General features: G+C 46.0%; 1 protein-coding gene across 1 annotated transcript in view; it reads right to left on the bottom strand.

The window, feature by feature from the left end:
- Window positions 1-18,603, bottom strand: part of DCTN2 (dynactin subunit 2) — a 51,424-nt gene that overhangs the window by 30,489 nt on the left and 2,332 nt on the right. The window contains exon 2 of the mRNA XM_056858133.1: window positions 17,467-17,535. Coding sequence (XP_056714111.1) covers window positions 17,467-17,535 — 69 coding nt within the window. The remainder of the gene's footprint in view (window positions 1-17,466; window positions 17,536-18,603) is intronic.

Below are 18,603 nucleotides of genomic sequence, written 5' to 3'. Positions count from 1 at the left end.
AGGAAGAATCAAACCGACTTACAATCATCTTCCCTTCCCCACAACAGACTCGCTGTGAGAAGAGTTGAATTAGTTTTTTTATATGCCGACTTTCTCTACCACTTAAGGGAGACTCAAACCGGCTTACAATCACCTTCCCCACCCCACAACAGACACCCTGTGAGGTAGGTGGGGCTGAGAGAGCTCTAAGAGAGCTGTAACTTGCCAAGGTCACCCAGCTGGCTTCGTGTGGAGTGGGGAAACAAACCCAGCTCTCCAGATTAGCCTCCGCCGCTCATGTAGAGGAGTGGGGAATCAAACCCAGTTCTCCAGATCAGCGTCCACCACTCCAAACCACCGCTCTTAACCACTACACCACTGAGGTAGGTGGGGCTGAGAGAGCTCTAAGAGAGCTGTGACTAGCCCAAGGTCACCCAGCTGGCTTCATGTGGAGGAGCAGGGAATCAAACCCGGTCCCCCAGATCAGAGTCCACCGCTCCAAACCACCGCTCTTAACCACTACACCATGCTGGCTTTGGGGGGTTTAACACCTGCCTGGCAGAAGGCTGGTGGCACAGTTTATCGCTGACCAATACTGCAGTTAATCTAAATTGGGCATGAAGACAAACGTGCACCGATTTTAAAGCAGAGTAAAAGCATTAACACGGTTTGACGCTATGCTTTGAACAAGACGTTGGGGAGCACGGGAACCTAAATTATACATTAAAGCGATGAGGGGCTCAAGGCCACTTCCTGTGCTACATTTTGCAGACCCGGGATCCGAAATGACTGAAACAACTTGCTTTGTAAGGGGAAGAAGACTGAGAGATTGATAAAGCTTAAAACAGGGAATGCCAGGGGTCAAGCCTTCCTCCATACTGCCTCTTCCGATCAAATTTTGCTGCTGCTGACAGATATGGGGAAGAAAAGGAACTGTGCCAGGACGGTGTAGTGGTTAAGAGCGGTGGACTCTGATCTGGAGAACCGGGTTTGATTCCCCACTCCTCCACATGAGCGGCGGAGACTCATCTGGTGAACTGGATTTGTTTCCCCACTCCTCCACATGAAGCCGGCTGCCTGACCTTGGGCTAGTCACAGCTCTATTAGAGCTCTCTCAGCCCCACCTACTTCACAGGGTGTCTGTTGTGGGGAGGGGAAGAGAAGGTGATTGTAAGCCAGCTTGATTCTGCCTTAAGTGGTAGAGAAAATAGGCATAGAAAAACCAGCTCTTCTTCTTCTCTCAATACACAATGAACAGAAGCATTCCGCACATGTCTGTTTTTTATTATTTATATTTATACCCCATCTTTCCTCTTGACAGTAGTAGTATTCTATCACACTCTTCACATGTTCCAGGGCTGAGTTCTAGCACTCAAATAAAGATTTGCATACAATGTGCTCTCTCTGATGACGCGACAATTGTGCTGATATTTTAGGCTACGTTGCCTTTTGCCTGGCAAATTTTTAAGTAGAATCGCTTTATTTATGCCAATAAAGGTATTGATTTGAATTTGATTTTGATTTGCAGGACTTAAGTCCTGGCTAAGCTCTTCATTTAAAAAAAAATCTGAGATCTTCCTTCTTTTATTGTATTTGGAGGGAAAGGCAATTTATTGAATTTGGGGGAAAGGTAATTTGCCGCACATAAGGACCCCCCCCCCCAATTTTGTACAGGATTCTGCCCCAGCCATCATTTGACTCTTGGAAATGCAAATGTCAGGTATCAGTGCACTTAAAATTTTCCTTCCTCCCCAAATTTCACTCCGCTTAATAAAAACCAACAATCTTGGATTCTTTACTTCCCACGGTTCCATGCAAAAGCCCAATGAAAAGGTAACATCACCATGAATCAGACACAGAATATATTAAAATGAGCTATTGATCAATCATTGTTAATTTCAAATGGCCTCCAATTCCCACCGCTCCCTTCCCAAATCGCCTCAAGAACGAGGATTTAAAACGAATCAAAGTCCCCCCTCAAAAAGTGCAGATTCACCCACATGCAAAACACAAGCAATTCCAGAAAACATGCAAAAAAACAACAACACAGAAGCAGTTTTAATGGTCTTACTTGTGCAAACTAGTGTCCAGGCAAGGTGGTGTGAAGGGTGGGCAGGGAAGAGCATTAGGAAAACTCAGGTAAGTTAAAAGTGTGAAACAGTTCAGCACAAACACAGTTAAAACACGGTTATTAGGTGAGTTGCCAAAATTTCAGCGCATCCTCTTGAGGCATCTGCCTCAAGGTAAAGAAATGCTATCTTGTTAACAGGGCTGGATTAAAAATTAGAGGAGTCATTAGTGATGTTGCAACCTTGAAAACTAAGTCCTCGTCCTGCCTGGTCCCTTTGTTTCTGCTAACATCTTGGAGCGACGTTATAGCAAACTACTGCTTCCAGGTCAAACGTCCCCCGACACCATCTCATAAGGCGATACAGGCCCTCAATATGGAAACCTGGGCGCGGCTGAATCAACAGGGTTGCCAACCTCCAGGTAGTAGCTGGAGATCTCCTGCTGTTACAACTCATCTCCAGCCAACAGAGATCAGTTTACCTGGGGAAAATGGCCGCTTTGGCAACTGGACTCTATGGCCTCGAAGTCCCTCCCCAAGCCCCGCCCTCCTCAGGCTCTGCCCCCCAAAACCTCCCGCTGGAGGCGAAGAGGGACCTGGCAACCCTGTAAATCAACCACGTTGACTTCTGGCAGCAACAACCGGCATGATTGTGGCATCATCCAGCGACGCAACACGGGATAGGTGGGGCTAAGCAGAGATGTCACAGCCTGGCTTTGGCGAGCCAATCCTTCCCTCTCTTGCATTTTTTTTTAAAAATTCACTTCACTCATTGTGAGCAGCGAAGGCTGCGCATTCCTTCCCCAAATGGTTCCACTGAGCCCTACTACTGAGATCATGCATCTCCTAGCCAGAAATCAAGGCAGAGTTTGTTCCGGGATTCTGTACGTGGGCCGAATTCCGAACGGGGGCGCAGAATCCTGTTCCCGAGAATCTCCGCTTTCCGTCTTTAAAAGGCAGGTCTCTAGTTCTTACGTGTGCAAAAATAATATTTCCGTAGTACCTGAGCCTTAGCTAGGATAAGAGGATTGGTGTCGTTTCTACAGATTATTTTGATTGCTGTGGTGTTGAAGCGGAAGGCACAAAAGCCATGCCATAGCCATCATCTTTCAAAAAGGATTCAAACTGCTGATCGCCACACCTGATTCTTGTTCCGGGAGGGCTGGGGTCACCCGGGTGGTGCCTTTGGGCACTTTGGAGCATGCCAGCAACTTTCCTGGTACCAGCCATGCGTTTTTAGAAAATGGGCTGGTCCAGATGGGGCTTTTGCCCAACAGGGCTTCTGATTGGCCACTGGAGATCCCCCCAAAATATTGCTTTGGCAGCAGCTGCCACCACACCACAAGGACCATCACCGTGTGACTAAAAGGAAGCTGCACACATATTCAAGAAAACATTTTTATTTATTGTTTCATAAAATACCTTTTATTAAAAGGCAACCTGTTAAGCAGAGCTTCTGCCTGAAGAGTCGAAGAGCTATTAGAGTTATGCATAACCTCATTCCCTTTGGGGTTGGGCTCCACCTCCTGTGGCTGCCATTTTGGGGTTGCCCCCCCACCCGAGTCAGAATTCCAAAGGTGCCCGCAGGCTTTGCAGTAGGGCTACCAGCTTCCTATTATCCAAGGAGGGAAATGGTCACCATTTTCTCCATTAAAAATGACAGGCACAGGCAGATGGGATAAGTCCCTTACAACAGTAATGTACAACCAAGTAATTCTACTTTACGATAGCATGTGTTCGTGTGGGCTAATTTTGTTATTTGGTTTTTATTGAAAAAGAAAGAGAATATAATATACAATAATTTCACACAAAAGACATTTACCATAATTAATAAAAAGCAAATAGATAAATCTTATTTTGTACTTTTTCATTCCAAAACATAATAAATCACATCCCACAGTTATTAACCTTTATCGCCATTTTGATGGTAACCATTTTGAGTTCTCTGGTAGTACATTAATTTTATCAATAAAGCAATACTCCAGATTTTACTGAATCATTCTCTTATGGGGTGGGGGGGAACCTGATTTCTTAAACTTTGTTGCTATAACAATTTTTGCAGTACTAATTGACACAAAACTAGCTCCACATTTGAAAAGCCAACATAACTATGGGGTATTGTTTTAAAATATATATTTGTAAAAGGTCTAGGGAGAACATTTTCAACACTCCTGATTTTTACAAGCATCAGTTCATAGCCTATAAAGAATCCTGGCTCTCCATAGAGCAACCGTAGTAAATAAATGCACATGCCACTGAGGGAAATGCACCACTGACATACAAAATCCCCATGCCTCAAGTTACTGATTTTTCCAGATAAGCACTTCCCCATTCTTCCTGTTGCATATTAAAAGCTAAGTCACACGTGAATGTGCGCCAGTCGACATCTCATCGTTTGATGGACGCTTGGTTAAAAGTGCAAAAAGTGTTGTGCTTGAGCTGATGCCGGGTGACAGTGAAGTCCCACCTGCAGCTTTCAATCAAAGTGCAAAAAGTGTTGCGCTTGAGCTGATGCCGGGTGACAGCGAAGTCCCACCTGCAGCTTTCAATCTGTGACAGCAGATTCACACAGGCAAAGCGACGTGTGATGTCCTGACAACCATACACACAAAACAGCACCATAATAGTGTGAAGAGGGTGTGCAGGAAGCTCCTAAATAGCTCCTCTTACAAACTTAAGATTGATGGCTGATCCTATAAAAAGGTAAAGGAAGTCCCCTGTGCAAGCACCAGGTCATTACTGACCCACGGGATGACTTCACGTCCGGACGTTTACTTGGCAGACTATGTTTGCCATTGCCTTCCCCAGTCATCAACACCCAGCAAGCTGGGTCCTCATTTTACCGACCTCGGAAGGATGGAAGGCTGAGTCAACCTTGAGCCGGCTACCTGAAACCAACTTCCGTTGGGATCGAACCCAGGTGGTGAGCAGAGCTTCTGACTGCAGTACTGCAGCTTACCACACTGCTCCACGGGGCTCTCTGGCTGATCCTATGCAGGTTGCTAAATTCTGTGGTTTGGAGCTCCCAGCTGCAGTGCCCAAAGCACAGTGGGAGAGGGATGCCAAAAGCCTTGGCATCATTCGTTCACCTGGCCATCCAAAGGGGCCTGGTGCAGCTAAAGCGGCAGCTCAATCCACCACCCAGCAGGTGGAACCACTAAGCTGCCTTCCAGCTCATGCCTGCTCTGAGACTTTGCAGAGCTGCCAATTAGCGCAAGCAGTTAAACAAGTACAAGGCAGAAGAAGAAGAGTTGGTTTTTATATGCCGACTTTCTCTACCACTTAAGGAGGAATCAAACCAGCTTATAATCGCCTTCCCTTCCCCTCCCCACAACAGACACCCTGTGAGGCAGGTGGGGCTGAGAGAGTGTGACTAGCCCAAGGTCACCCAGCTGGCTTCATGTGGAGGAGTGGGGAAACAAATCCAGTTCACCAGAATAGAGTCCGCGGCTCCAAACCACCACTCTTGTGAGCTGTGAAGGTAGCTCTGGTGTGTTCTGCATGCTTCTGAAGAAACATGACATGCTGACACGCAAAAAGCATCCCAAACACGAACACATGGATCTGCCTTATACTGAGTCAGACCATCAGCCCACCACAGTCAGTACTGCCTGGCAGTGGCTCTCCAGGGCTTCAGGCAGGGGTCTTTCCCTTTACCTACAGTACTACCCAGTCCCTTTTGAACTGGAGATGCCGGGGATTGAAACAGGGACCTTCTGCACACTAAGAAGGTGCACTGAGCCACGGCTCCTCCCACAGAACGAGAAACAATTATGTTCAAATTAGCTGCAACTCTGTGGCTTTGTGATATTATTTTGACGTGCCCTTTGGTGCTGAACGAGTCACCCAGCCCTGCATCAAATACAATAATACATTTCCTCTGGCGTGTTCCTCCAAGGATGCTCGGCAACTACATTGACAGAACATCACATTGCATTCCGGTCCAAGTGAGACACTTGAGAGATTGCTCTCTCACTAGTATTCTGCAGACAGATCTGCATTGAGTCCAAAGCTGTTCAGGCAACGCTTACGAGCAAGGGGGGGGGGGAGAGACAACAAAATCTCAGATGCCGTGAAACTGCTAAGCATCCCCCCCCCCATTTCTTTAACCACTTCTGGAGATTAAAATAATAATGAGCATCAATGGCTACGCTACCACTACGGTTCAAAGGTTTCACCAAAACAGGATTGTTCACGAGAATGGCAACTTGCCAGCCTGGGCAGCTACTGAAACCACCAGATACAGGATATTGGATTAAGGAAGCCAGCAGACAGTCTCTCTGTAGAAATCTCATGGTACTTTCATGTGGTTCCACTTCACCCAGCAAATACTGTCATAGCTGTCTGGTTCCCTGCACGTGGACAACCAGATCGTTGAATTGAAGGGTTCTCTCTAGTCCTCTCCCTGACATCCTTGTTTTCTACATACAGGGAGGACTGTTCTGTTACGGGGCAGCAGTGGATCAAGTAAACCTCCTTACAGGTAGGGGAAAGCACATGGTGCTAGACTCATAGGAGACATCAGAGAGACAGCGTTATTATTTATCCTTCCACGGTCATTGAGAACCCTGTGCCTGCTGTCTGTCCCTAGGGAGAAGACATGACAATCTGCTCAAAATAGGACGGGGAGGATTGGTGTTTTTAGCAAAGATGCTGAGCATTTAATACAGAGATGAATTTTGCTTACATCAGTGAGACTGGTAGAGACCAGTACAGACTGGTAGAGAAAGAGAGAGAGTTCTCGCTTTAACATTCAAGATTTGCAGTTTACCTGAAATCAAGTTTACGGTTCTAAAAACAGGGACATTGTGTATGAACGAGGGGATATCTTACAAGGTTAATTCCAAATTGGGGTATCTGGCCCCCTGAGCCAGGAAGGCCAAATATGGGACAAGGCTCCTGCACTCTTAATAGTTGTGCAGAAGGAAGAATGTCAAAAAGGTGTGTGGATCCCATCTTGGATCTAAAACAACAAGACAGGCTATCCTAGAGACAACAATGACTGAATTGGCCTTCAAAGTAACTAATAAAGATCTTGATGGAGGATCCTTTCAGACCCAAACTGAACTGAAAGCACATGGATAAGACAAGCCATTATAACCTAGAGGCAGAAGGCTCAGCGGCAGAGCCTCTGCTTGGCATGCAGAAGGTCCCAGGTTCAATCTTAAGCATCTCCAGTTAAAGGGGCTAGGTAAGTAGGAGAAGAAGAGTTGGGTTTTATTTGCTGACTTTCTCTACCACTTAAGGCAGAATCAAACTGGCTAACAATCACCTTCCCTTCCCCTCCCCACAACAGACACCCTGTGAGGTAGGTGGGACTGAGAGAGCTGTGACTAGCCCAAGCTGGCTTCGTGTGTAGTAGTGGGGAAACAAATCCAGTTCACCAGATTAGCCTCTGCTGCTCATGTAGAGGAGCGGGGAATCAAACCCGGTTCTCCAGATCAGAGTCCACCGCTCCAAACGACCGCTCTTAACCACTACACCACGCTGGCTCCCAACTTTCCAACATCTTTGACACAGGGCATCGATACTCTCAATTTATAAATGACTGAGACACAAGAACATGTCAAAGGCCATCAAGTGACTCCCTTTGTGAAAACAGATTTGAATCCTATGTGCAACTGATAATGCCCTGTGATTTTTGACCTGAGGTTCAGGGAATGCTGGGATTTGTGGGGGAACTTATCCAAAAGTTTCTCAGTGAAATGAACCGGTCCTGAACCTACTGCGGGTCAGCTTAATAGTGGGAGAATGGGAGAAAAAACTCTCTCCCTGCCAATCACAATTTTATTACCCTTTGTTTGCCCTTGGGTGCGGTCTGTGTTGCAACCGCTGGAAACGCTTTTCTCTCCGAACGCTGATGTAGGCAAAGTGCAAGGCGCTTGGGGTATAGCGGCTGCTTCGGTTTGGGCGTTGAGAGTGATTAGCACCTACGTTTTCCAGCACGTGTCAAGTCCCTGGGTTTCTCATGTACTCTCGCACATATAGCAAGGCGTTAAAAAAAATTAGATATTGAACTCCCAGCGACTGTGGTCTACCGTGAAATTTTCTCCCTTCCCTCTTTGCAAACAAATCTCGCAACCTGGAGTGTTTATGTATGCCCGTAAAGGCTTTGCTGTGGGTGGTTGCCGAGGCGGTGTGTTCCTTCTCTGCCGGCAGCAGCAGCTCCTTAGGGGAATTGCGTGAGGCGCGTTCAGTCTCATGGTAACCGGCTGTGGGGAATGGGGGAGGGAGGGAAAGAGGAGCTGAATAAAACATTACCTTGGCATCGCTCGCCGAGGGCACGCTGAATGGAAGAGATGAGGCACCGGTGGTGGGTGTTTTTTGTCTCTGATGTAGGCTTTGGAAAAACCCCACCGCCTGGGCACCTGAACGTTTGAAGCTGGCGGCATGGAAACGTCTAACATTTTAGCCTTGCCTTTGCGAATGAAGCACCTGACGTTCTGCATCGGACACCTCTCCAGATCTTGTGCGAAGGGAAATAAAATTCTGTACTCGTAGCAAAGAGTTTGCGTGGCTATTGAAGGAATTGTGCTTTTGTGTGTGTGAGCATAACAGCATCTGCATTACCCTAATGAAAGCCGTGTGTGTGTGTTAAGTGCCGTCAAGTCGCTTCAGACTCATGGCGACCCTATGAATCAAAGTCCTCCAAAACATCCTGTCTTTAACAGCCTTGCTCAGGTCTTACAAACTGAGGGCCGTGGCTTCCTTTATCGAGTCAATCCATCTCTTGTTGGGTCTTCCTCTTTTCCTGCTGCCTTCAACTTTTCTTTTCCAGTGAGTCTGGTCTTCTCGTAATGTGACCAAAGTACGACAGCCTCAGTTTAGTCATTTTAGCTTCTAGGGTCAGTTCAGGCTTGATTTGCTCTATAACCCACTGATTTGTTTTTTTGGCAGTCCACGGTATCTGCAACACTCTCCTCCAACACCACATCTCAAAGGAATCTACTTTCTTCCTATCAGCTTTCTTCAATGTCCAGCTTTCACACCCGTACATAGTAATAGGGAATACAATGGCATGAATTAACTTTGTCTTGGTTGTCAGTGACACAACCTTACACTTAAGAATCTTTTCAAGCTCCTTTACGGCTGCCCTTCCCAGTCTCAATCTCCTTCTGATTTCTTGGCTGCAGTCTCCCTTTTGGGAGCCATATTTGAGCCTAAATCCAGTGTTGGAGGGCTGTTACCCCCTTACCCTCCATCACTTGAAAGTTGGTTGATGAAGAACACTAGGATGGTGAGCTGAAAGAGGCACGTAAGCTAAGGAGTGGCAGGGAATATGTGGGGGAAAGATATCTGTTTCACAGGTCCCGGGGTTAGTAAACATCCAGTACTGAAGCACAAGGACAGTGTACCAGGGTTATCTACTCTGCAGAAGACCCTGTGCTGTGCAAAGAGTGCTTAGAGGGTATGCAAAATGGCCCCCCTGTGAGCCACCGAAACTGTCCTGATTGCCAGTGCTGATACAATACAGCCAACGTGGTGTAGTGGTTAGGGTGTTGGACTAGGATCTCGGAGGCCCAGGTTCGAATCCCCACTCTGCAATGGTGACCTAGGGCCAGTCAAACGATCTCGGCCTCACCTGCCGCAAAGGGGGGTGAAGTGAAGACGAAACGGAATAGAGGAGAACAACGTGAGGTGCTTTGGGTTCCCCCTGGGGAGAAAGGGGGGGCATAAATGTAGCAGGCAAATAAATAAAAAGTTTGCCGTGCACTATTATTACTGTTCTGCACTAATTAGGCACCGTACATAAGGAGCCCTGTGGCGCAGAGTGGTAAGCTGCAGAACTGCAGTCAAAAGCTCTGCTCACGACCTGAGTTCGATCCCAACGGAAGTTGGTTTCAGGTAGCCGGCTCAAGGTTGACTCAGCCTTCCAACCTTCTGAGGTCAGTCAAATGAGTACCCAGCTTGCTGGGGGTAAAGGGAAGAGGACTGGGAAAGGCACTAGCAAACCACCCCGTAAACAAAGTCTGCCTAGTAAACGTCGGGATGTGACGTCACCATGGGTCAGGAATGATTTGGTGCTTGCACAGGGGACCTTTACCCTTTTTTTAAAAACATAAATGCAGACAAGGAGACGGGTACTGCTTATTACGGACAGCACTAGGTCTCGGGTCCGAGCTAGATGCAGTGGCGGCAGACCTGTTTGTTTAGCGCCCTCATCCTGTCAAAAGCAGGGCAAGAGCCAAAGGGGCACCCAGTCTAGGTAGGCAGAACCCTTGATAGACTCATCCCAGTTTGCCTGTAGCCTCCTCTGTGAGGGGCCATGGCTTAGTGGTAGAGCATCTGCTCGGCATGCAGAAGGTCCCAGGTTCAAACCCTGGCATCTCCAGTTAAATGGACTAGGCAAGGAGGTGATGTGAAAGACCTCAGCCTGAGACCCTGGAGGGCCGCTGCGGGTCTGAGTAGACAGTGGTGACTTTGATGGACCAAGGGTCTGATTCAGTAGAAGGCAGCTTCATATGTTCCATGTGTTCATGTACTTTTTTCTTGGCAGAGCTCACTTTCAGTATTGGAGCTCAGCTGAGGTGAAAAGCACATTGGAGGGAAGTGCTGGGGGGGAGAGTTTAGCACTCCCTACCTATGTCTCATAGGTCGTTTATGCATGGGTACTTTCACTAACGTTCGCCCCTGGTCTGTCTCGGTTGTTCCTTGGAGTTATACATGAGTTTTCAGTCCTTTAGAGATGACCTCGCGGCCATCCCTCACAAATCCCAGGACTTCCCATTACTAACCCAATTTTTCTATCTCCTCTGAGATCACCCCAGGTGAAATCCCCATGCATAAGGCAAAGCACGGGACACGGAAGCTTGAGGGAGTGACGTTTCTCACATAAAGCACTACAGCCAATTACAAAGCAGTGTGTCAAGGGGCAGGGATTCAAATGCTTCCTGCTTCCTCTGAGTTCTTTCTGAATAGAAGGAAGGATTTTAAAAATGAGGCTTGGGTTTCTTTCCCCCTTCCCTTTTAGAGATCCCCATTGTTTTATGTTTAAAATGCTTTTTAACACAGCAGTTGGGTTTCTGTGGGGGCAGAGCGGGACTTTTCTTTCACAGTAAGCAATACAGCCAATTACAAAGCAGCATTTCAAGAGGCAGGGACTCAAATGCTTCCTGATTTGAGCTTGGAGACTGCATAGATTCGCAACAGGAAAGTGTGGGTCCAGCGAGCAACAAACCTCAGATAAAACTCCCATGCATAAACGACCTGACAACTTAAATAAAAGGGCCTGCCCTGCTGCATTTTGCATGGCCTTTGCAAACATCTGATGAGGCAGTAAGCCTATGGTCTATGCCATTAAAATGCAAGTGGGGTCTTATTTTATGGGTTGCTCTTCCATACAAAAGAAAAGGTGTGTTGCATGCTCACCTAAATACTTGGAATGCACTTTTTTCTTTTGCTGCAGGAGCAATTCTCAAGGAAAACCTATGTTGCGTCCCGCAACTGAATACATTTTCTTTTCTTCTCCTGATGAGTATTTTGGATTCAACACCTGTCTGGTTTTGGGTGGTCCTTGTACTGCTCCCCTCCTTTTGCTTGTGTGAGCACAAAATGGCACAGCTGTGGCACAAACTCCCCCTTGTACCAGAGCCAACAGCCACTGAAGCAGAGTCTTTCAGTGGGGCAGCCTGTAGGATTTTAATTGGGAGGCATTGCAGTTTTGTAGCTGCCTTAATAGCCCAGACTAGCCCGGTCTTGCTACAGCTTGGAAGCTAAGCAGGGTTGGCACTTGGATGGGAGACCACCAAGGAAAACCAGGTGGTGTAGTGGTTAAAAGCGGTGGTTTGGAGCAGTGGATTCTAATCTGGTGAACGGGGTTGGTTTCCCCACTCCTCCAAATGAAGCCAGCTGGGTGACCTTGGGCTAGTCACAGCTCTCTCAGAGATCTCTCAGCCCCACCTACCTCACAGGGTGTCTGTTGTGGTGAAGGGAAGGGAAGGTGATTGTGAGCCAGTATGATTCTTCCTTAAGTGGTAGAGAAAGTCGGCATATAAAAACCAACTCTTCTTCTTCTAAGCAGAGGAAGGCAATGGCAAATCATCTCTGCCTATCTCTTGCCCTGAACACCCGCGAGGTGGAACTTCATGGGGTCAGTTGCACCTCGACGGCATGCTTTACCTTTTATTTCTGTTTTAACCTGTCGATACCTATATGAAAGAAGCTGTCAAGAAGTTGAGGTCCCTCAATTTCTTGGATTGTGTGATTCTTTTGGTTCAGGCCTGGGAGGCCTATGAGTTCTGTGTTATTGGGATTTTAGACACGCAAAATAAGTTTCCTTTTGAAAACTGCTTCTGTGAAGGGAGTAAGGTAAGCCCCAGCTGGTGCTCGTTAAAGCCTTCTCTCCCCTTTCTGGAATGCAAGGCCATGCATTGCCACGGTAATTAATCGGTCAGCCATCATGACGATGTCCAGGTGTCGGGGGGGGGGGGGGGGGTTCCCGCAGACTTCATCACCTGAACATCTGAGCGAGCCAGCAATTCTGACCAAGCGATTAATTACCAGCTAAGTGCTTTCGTTTTCTCAATTGGCCTCTATGAGCTCATGTCACTGAGAAAACAGATATAAGGACAAACCATCCCTAAGCAAACTGTACATGCTTTGGGGTACAGCAGGAGAGCTGTGCTGGCGGCATCACAACCCATTTGATTTTGGCCCTTGAGGGGGAAACTCTGGTCAAGCTGACCTGCTTGAAGAAATCTTTGGACAATCTTGAAACTCTTGAATGCTGGAAGCATCTTTGGAACTTGGTAACTATAAATCTGATGCAAGAAACCTTTGCCAATCCTTTTGAATCAAGAAGGCTTTTTAATGTATTAGTTAGCTATGCTAAATAGTTTGTTATTTTCTTGCTTGAAACTTCATGAACCTTTTCTTTCCTGTAAACCAGCCTGAATCTTATAATAAATTGTTAGCCTTTAAATGGATTGTGTCTTTTGATTTTGGGATTCCAAGCCTAAATTCTAAGTGCCTTGTTAGTGTGAAACCACCTACCAAAAACCTAAGACATTTTGGGAGTGTAATCTTTCCCTGGCAGGCCTCTACCTTGCAGGGTAAGTGTTGCACTTAATTTTGGAGTGAGTTGGGAGAGGATTGCCCTTATCTTCCCCCTGGAGCTCAGTCTTTTGAAAGGGCTGGTGGCAGCTACTCCTTGGACTTGGGGCGAAAGCCTGGAGTTCAAGGTTTTGTCTTTTTGGGAAACTTTTGACCAAACCAAAGCAGCCTCCAACTGGTGGAGACTGGTTGGGGAGCTCTTTGACAGAAGCTGAATTCCTTGCTTAAAAGCCTTCCAGCTCAAGACTGTCTGCATTGGAAGACTTCTATTTGTGGCCGAAAGAGAGAAGCAGCATTTTCATTTGCTGTGGATGTAAAGCTTGTTCGCCATTTAAGAAATCCGGAAAAAAATGGGAGCAAATGAGACACCCTCCATCGAATCGGAGATGGCACGAAGGTCTCCTCACATACATTATTCACTCACTCATGAAAGTAGGTCAGGGCTTGGGGGGAGGTGAGTCAAAAGTTTTGTGGTTTTTTTTTTTTTTTTTTTGCAGGAATCACCGCCGAATAGCTATACAGGGAAAGGCAGGCTGGTAAAGCGGTAACTTTTTTGGGACAGAGAGGCGGCAGTGATTGAGAAATGAGAAGCAGGCTTTTTGACAGCCGACTTTAGTGCCTTTTCTAAACCCGCTCCTCACTTGCTAAAGTAAAAGCTACGAACCTTTTCAGTTAGTTAGGAACATGGAGAAAGAAATCAAAATGATGATTCAACCAGCTTTGTAAATGGGTGCGTAAGGCTCACCATTCTGTTTAACCCCCTCCCACTATTATATTTGTCTTGCCCCTTGCTATCTTTTCTCTCCATTTACCTATATTCCTCAATTCCCAACCTGGTGGACTTTCTACTCCCAGATCCTAGTCCTGTACTCCAATCACTACACTACTGTTTTCCTGGTTCTGTCACCATAAGGACTAGAAACATGAATGGTAATTAAGTAGAGTGTGATGTCTTAATAGCCAAGTTCCATATAGCCTACATCAGGATGTCAAACATACAGCCTGGGGGCCTCATCCGGCCCCTTGAGAGCCAGTGTGGTGTAGTGGTTAAGAGCAGTGGACTCTAATCTGGAGAACCGGGTTCGATTCCCCACTCCTCCACAAGAAGCCAGCTGGGTGACCTTGGGCTAGTCACAGTTCTCTCCAAACTCTCTCAGCCCCACCTACCTCACAAGGTGTCTGTTGTGGGGAGGGGAAAGGAAGGTGATTGTAAGCTGGTTTGATTCTTCCTTAAGTGGTAGAGGAAGTCAGCATATAAAAACCAACTCTTCTTCTTCTTATCTGGCCCATGAGCCAGCCGAGGTAGCCACCCCACCCCCCAGTCCCGATTTGGGCTGCTGAGGCATGGCCCAGCCCAACCAAGTGACATTTATGTTACACCCAGTCCTCGTAACAAATGAGTTCGACACCCCTGGCATATATGTTTCCACTCGTTCTCAGCACTGAATTGGATCTGACTTAATGAGGAGGTAGCCAACGACATTTAAAATGGTGACAAGCTGCCAGGGTCGACACCCAACCACTGGGCAGAGAAAGCACTTCGAACGCCTGCCATGTACTGACCCCAGGCTGTACCCAGCCAACTGCATGCATATGCTACTCTGAGCAAATACTCAGCTTTACAACAGTAAACACTGGCTTTTAGTCCCCGACTGGCACTTGAGAAAACGACACCTGGTGCAGAATGCTTCGAAACAAAGTACTGGATTTTTTCCTGATCCTTGTTTTTGTGTGAGTCTATTCATGCAGCTGTCTGTGCATGTGGAAGTCTAGGGCTCAACCAATCCCACCTGCCAGATTGCCATATCACCTAAAAAAATGTCATTGCGCATTCAGCAATTATTTTATTTGTAGTGTCTCTCTGCGATCCTCAATAGAAGTGCTATGCAGGTTTCCTATTTCACATCAGAATATGAACACATGAAGCTGCCTTATGCTGAATCAGAACCTTGGTACATCAAAGTCAGTATTGTCTACTCAGACCGGCAGCAGCTCTCCAGGGTCTCAGGTAGGGGCCTTTCACATCACCTACTTGCCTAGTCCCTTTAACTGGAGATGCTGGGGATTGAACCTGGGACCTTCTGCATGCCAAGAAGATACTCTACCACTGAGCCACAGCCCTTCCCTATCTTATCTCATATGACATAAGATGCACATGAGTGAATTTACTGCCATTGCTTGCTCATCTGTTAATTTTGCGTGACTCACCAAAGGTTGGTGAATTCATTTCTTAACCGGTTGCTGGCTCCCAGATTCAATTAAATGGAGCTATTTATTTAGGTACTTATTTACAAAATTTATGTCCCGCCTTTCTGCCCTCAGAAGGGCCTCCAAAGCAGTTAACAACTTAAAACACACATGATAAAAAATCACATTTTAAAAGCCATTAAAATCAACCCTCTTCTTCGAAACACTTATCTTTAAAACACATAACAATGCAGAATTAAAATGCATACAAAGACATTAAAATGGCAGTTAAAACATTGGTCAGGAAGGAGCATTAGTGAAATTATTTTAAAGCAATAATGAAATTATGGGAAATCAGGGAGAAGGGAGGCTAAGATCAGAGGTCAGCTTTTTGTCATGGTAATGACAATCAAGGTTATCACGTATTTATTTATATACAGCACTACTTTGGTGTGGTCATTTTAAAATTAGAAGAAACTGAAATGTTTAGGACAATGGAAGCCACTCCACAACTGATCTAATTTGGTAGAGGACCTACACACAGTGGTAGGCTTGCCATTTGCTTACCCGCAATGGCAAACTGCTAAGCCACAATCCCCCCACACTCAAGAAGTTGAGCGGGGGGGGAAAATGGCCTAAAACTGGCCTCCACATAAATGCTCTAGGAATTTCCCATGTCTTTATGGTTTTTATCAGAGATTGGGGGGATTTCTAGAGTGTCACACAGAAGTGACATCACATCCTCCCAAATGCTACCCTCCCCAGGCACTGCCCTCAAAATCTCCCCACATTTGCCAAGGCAGGGCTGGCAACCTTATCTTCAGTAGATGCATCAGATTTCTAAACATTGAGTACACGGTGGGATTCTGCCAGCTTTGCAATAGTTACCAGTACTTTCTGTAACATTAATAGTAGCCTTTCATGGCTAATACCACAAGTGAATCCACCAATACTCAAGTGCATAAGGACAAGACTAGAAAAGTCCAAGGTACTTGGTCAAACAAATCTTATTCACATGAATTTGCCTTTTAGTGAATCAGACCATTTACCCATCCAGATCAGTATTGTCTACTGTGACTGGCAGCAGCTCTCCACGTTTTCAGGTAGAGAGATCTTTCCCATCACCTACTACCTGACCCTTTTCACTGGAGATGCCAAGGCTAGAACCTCAGACCTGCATGCAAAGCAGATGCTGTACCGCTGAGCCATCACCCCCTCCTTGGCAACTTTGATAGGTGCAAATACATGATACTGGATCATCCTGCATGAAGGTTCATTCCCTATTCCTCTTACCAGGAATTGAGCTGACACCAATGTATAGATCAAGGTGGAATAAATCTTCTCCTAGCCACTTAACGCCATCTTTGAAACCCCTTTTCCTGAAGGAACAGAAAGCAAGCCACCGAGACTTGGATTGTCAGGCTTTTATAAAAAAGAGCTGTGGTTTATATCAAGGAACATTTGCAGCATGGTTTCTGAACACAAGCTTCAAGGGAACTTCAATAAGGCCTTGTAATCAGACAATAAATGACCATATTTCATTTAAAACTCATAGAACAGAACAAAACATTATGAAAATTCCAGGACATGCTTTGTGTTCTCCCCTGGCAAGTGAGAATAAGAAATTCAAAACCTCTGAAATCTAATAAATTCTTAAGCATCTAATATCAGTAGGGAGGATAATCATTAATGAATAGTGGGGGTCCTCCCTGGCATATTTACAGTTACTCTAAACTAGGGAATGATACAAATAGGTTCAAGGAGTTATTTATGGAGTTCCTTATTTTTCAGGAGTCGATGCATTTTTTCCAGCTGCAGCTTAAAAAGGATTCAGAAATTCAGACTTTTAAACACACACTTACACTATCAAATTTTATCATGTTCAAAGCCACAGAAGCATAAAGAAGCCGTCACATAGGAAGGAAACTTTTGGAAAGGCCCTAAGGGCTTGGCACACCCATTTAAAACCATCATCTAACCAAAATGCTAACAAAGGAGCAACTGAATTTCACACGAATGTATTATTACAGCGTTTAAACTGAAGAGTTTTAATTTGATAGTCATGTTTTAGTTATATCGTTGAATGTGAGACCCTTCTGAGCGAGATGGAGTACATGTATGCACTCTTGTTATTATTATTATCATGCCAATAAAGATGACTGAAACTGAACTGATCTTACCGCATCAAACTCCGCTTGATCATCTTCGGGGAGATCGCTTGTTTCATAAACATCCGGTTCATTCCTGGCCTAAGAATACAAAGACATTCTTGTGAGATTGACCACACAGAATCAAGTCTGGACCAGACATAAAGATGACCTATCCTCAACAAAGAACCACCACCAATTATTCCCCTCAAATTAATTCTTGTATTAATACACTGCACTTCATGCACAGAACATAAGGAAACAAGATGCACCAGGTTCAAGGAACCCACCAAGTAGAGAGTAATTTAGTAAACGTACTCAGAATGACATGAACAAACTACTCGAATCACATACCGTAGCCTTACAAGAGAGTCCACAAAAGTTACTGGCCTATAAAAATCTCTTACAGTCCGCCTGCCTTTTCTCCCTCTCCCAAAAAACTACAACTCAGGGGTACTCGGTGAAGCTGATGGACACTAGGTACAGGTCCTTCTTTGCTCAAAAAGTAATTAAATTGTAGAATTCATTGCCAGTAGAAGTAGTGATGGCCATGAAAACAGATGGTTTTAGAAGGGGATTAGACAAATTAATGGAAGATAGGTCCATCCATGGCTACTAGCCAAGGATCGTGAATCTCCATATTTGGAGGCAGTAAACCTCTGAAATCTAGCAGTAGAGGACAGCATCAGGAAAGGGCATGGAGTAGGGTGTAGAGTAGGGGTCACTGGGAGTGTTGGGGGGAGGTAGATGAGAATTTCCTGCGTTGCGCAGGGGGTTGGAATAGATGACCCTGGTGGTCCCTTCCAACTCTATGATTCTATGAACTGCCTTGTCCTCTATGTCATGTTGTTGGGCCCCCAGGGCAACTGGTTGGCCACTGTATGAAGCAGGATGCTAGACTAGATGGGACAACTAGTCTGATCCAGCAGGGCTCTTCTTACGTTCTTATGCCAACACATAAAATCACTCATGGACTGAACAGTTGTTTTTAATCTTTCTATCACCAGGGAATCTTTTCCACATCAGCTTCTCTGCTAAGGATTCTGGGGCATGGTCAAGGGCATGCAGTTGATGCGGGCAACCAGCCAGGCCCCACTGTAACTCGACTGAACCTCAGAATGTGCCACTGGCCTGCAATTGCCCGTTGCTTTTTCATCCATTGCAATTTTT

The sequence above is a fragment of the Euleptes europaea genome, chromosome 1 (assembly GCF_029931775.1).
Source record: "Euleptes europaea isolate rEulEur1 chromosome 1, rEulEur1.hap1, whole genome shotgun sequence".
NCBI classification, from domain to species: Eukaryota; Metazoa; Chordata; class Lepidosauria; order Squamata; family Sphaerodactylidae; genus Euleptes; species Euleptes europaea.
The sequence above is the reverse complement of the archived record's forward strand: the minus strand, read 5'-3'. Positions and strand labels throughout refer to the sequence as shown.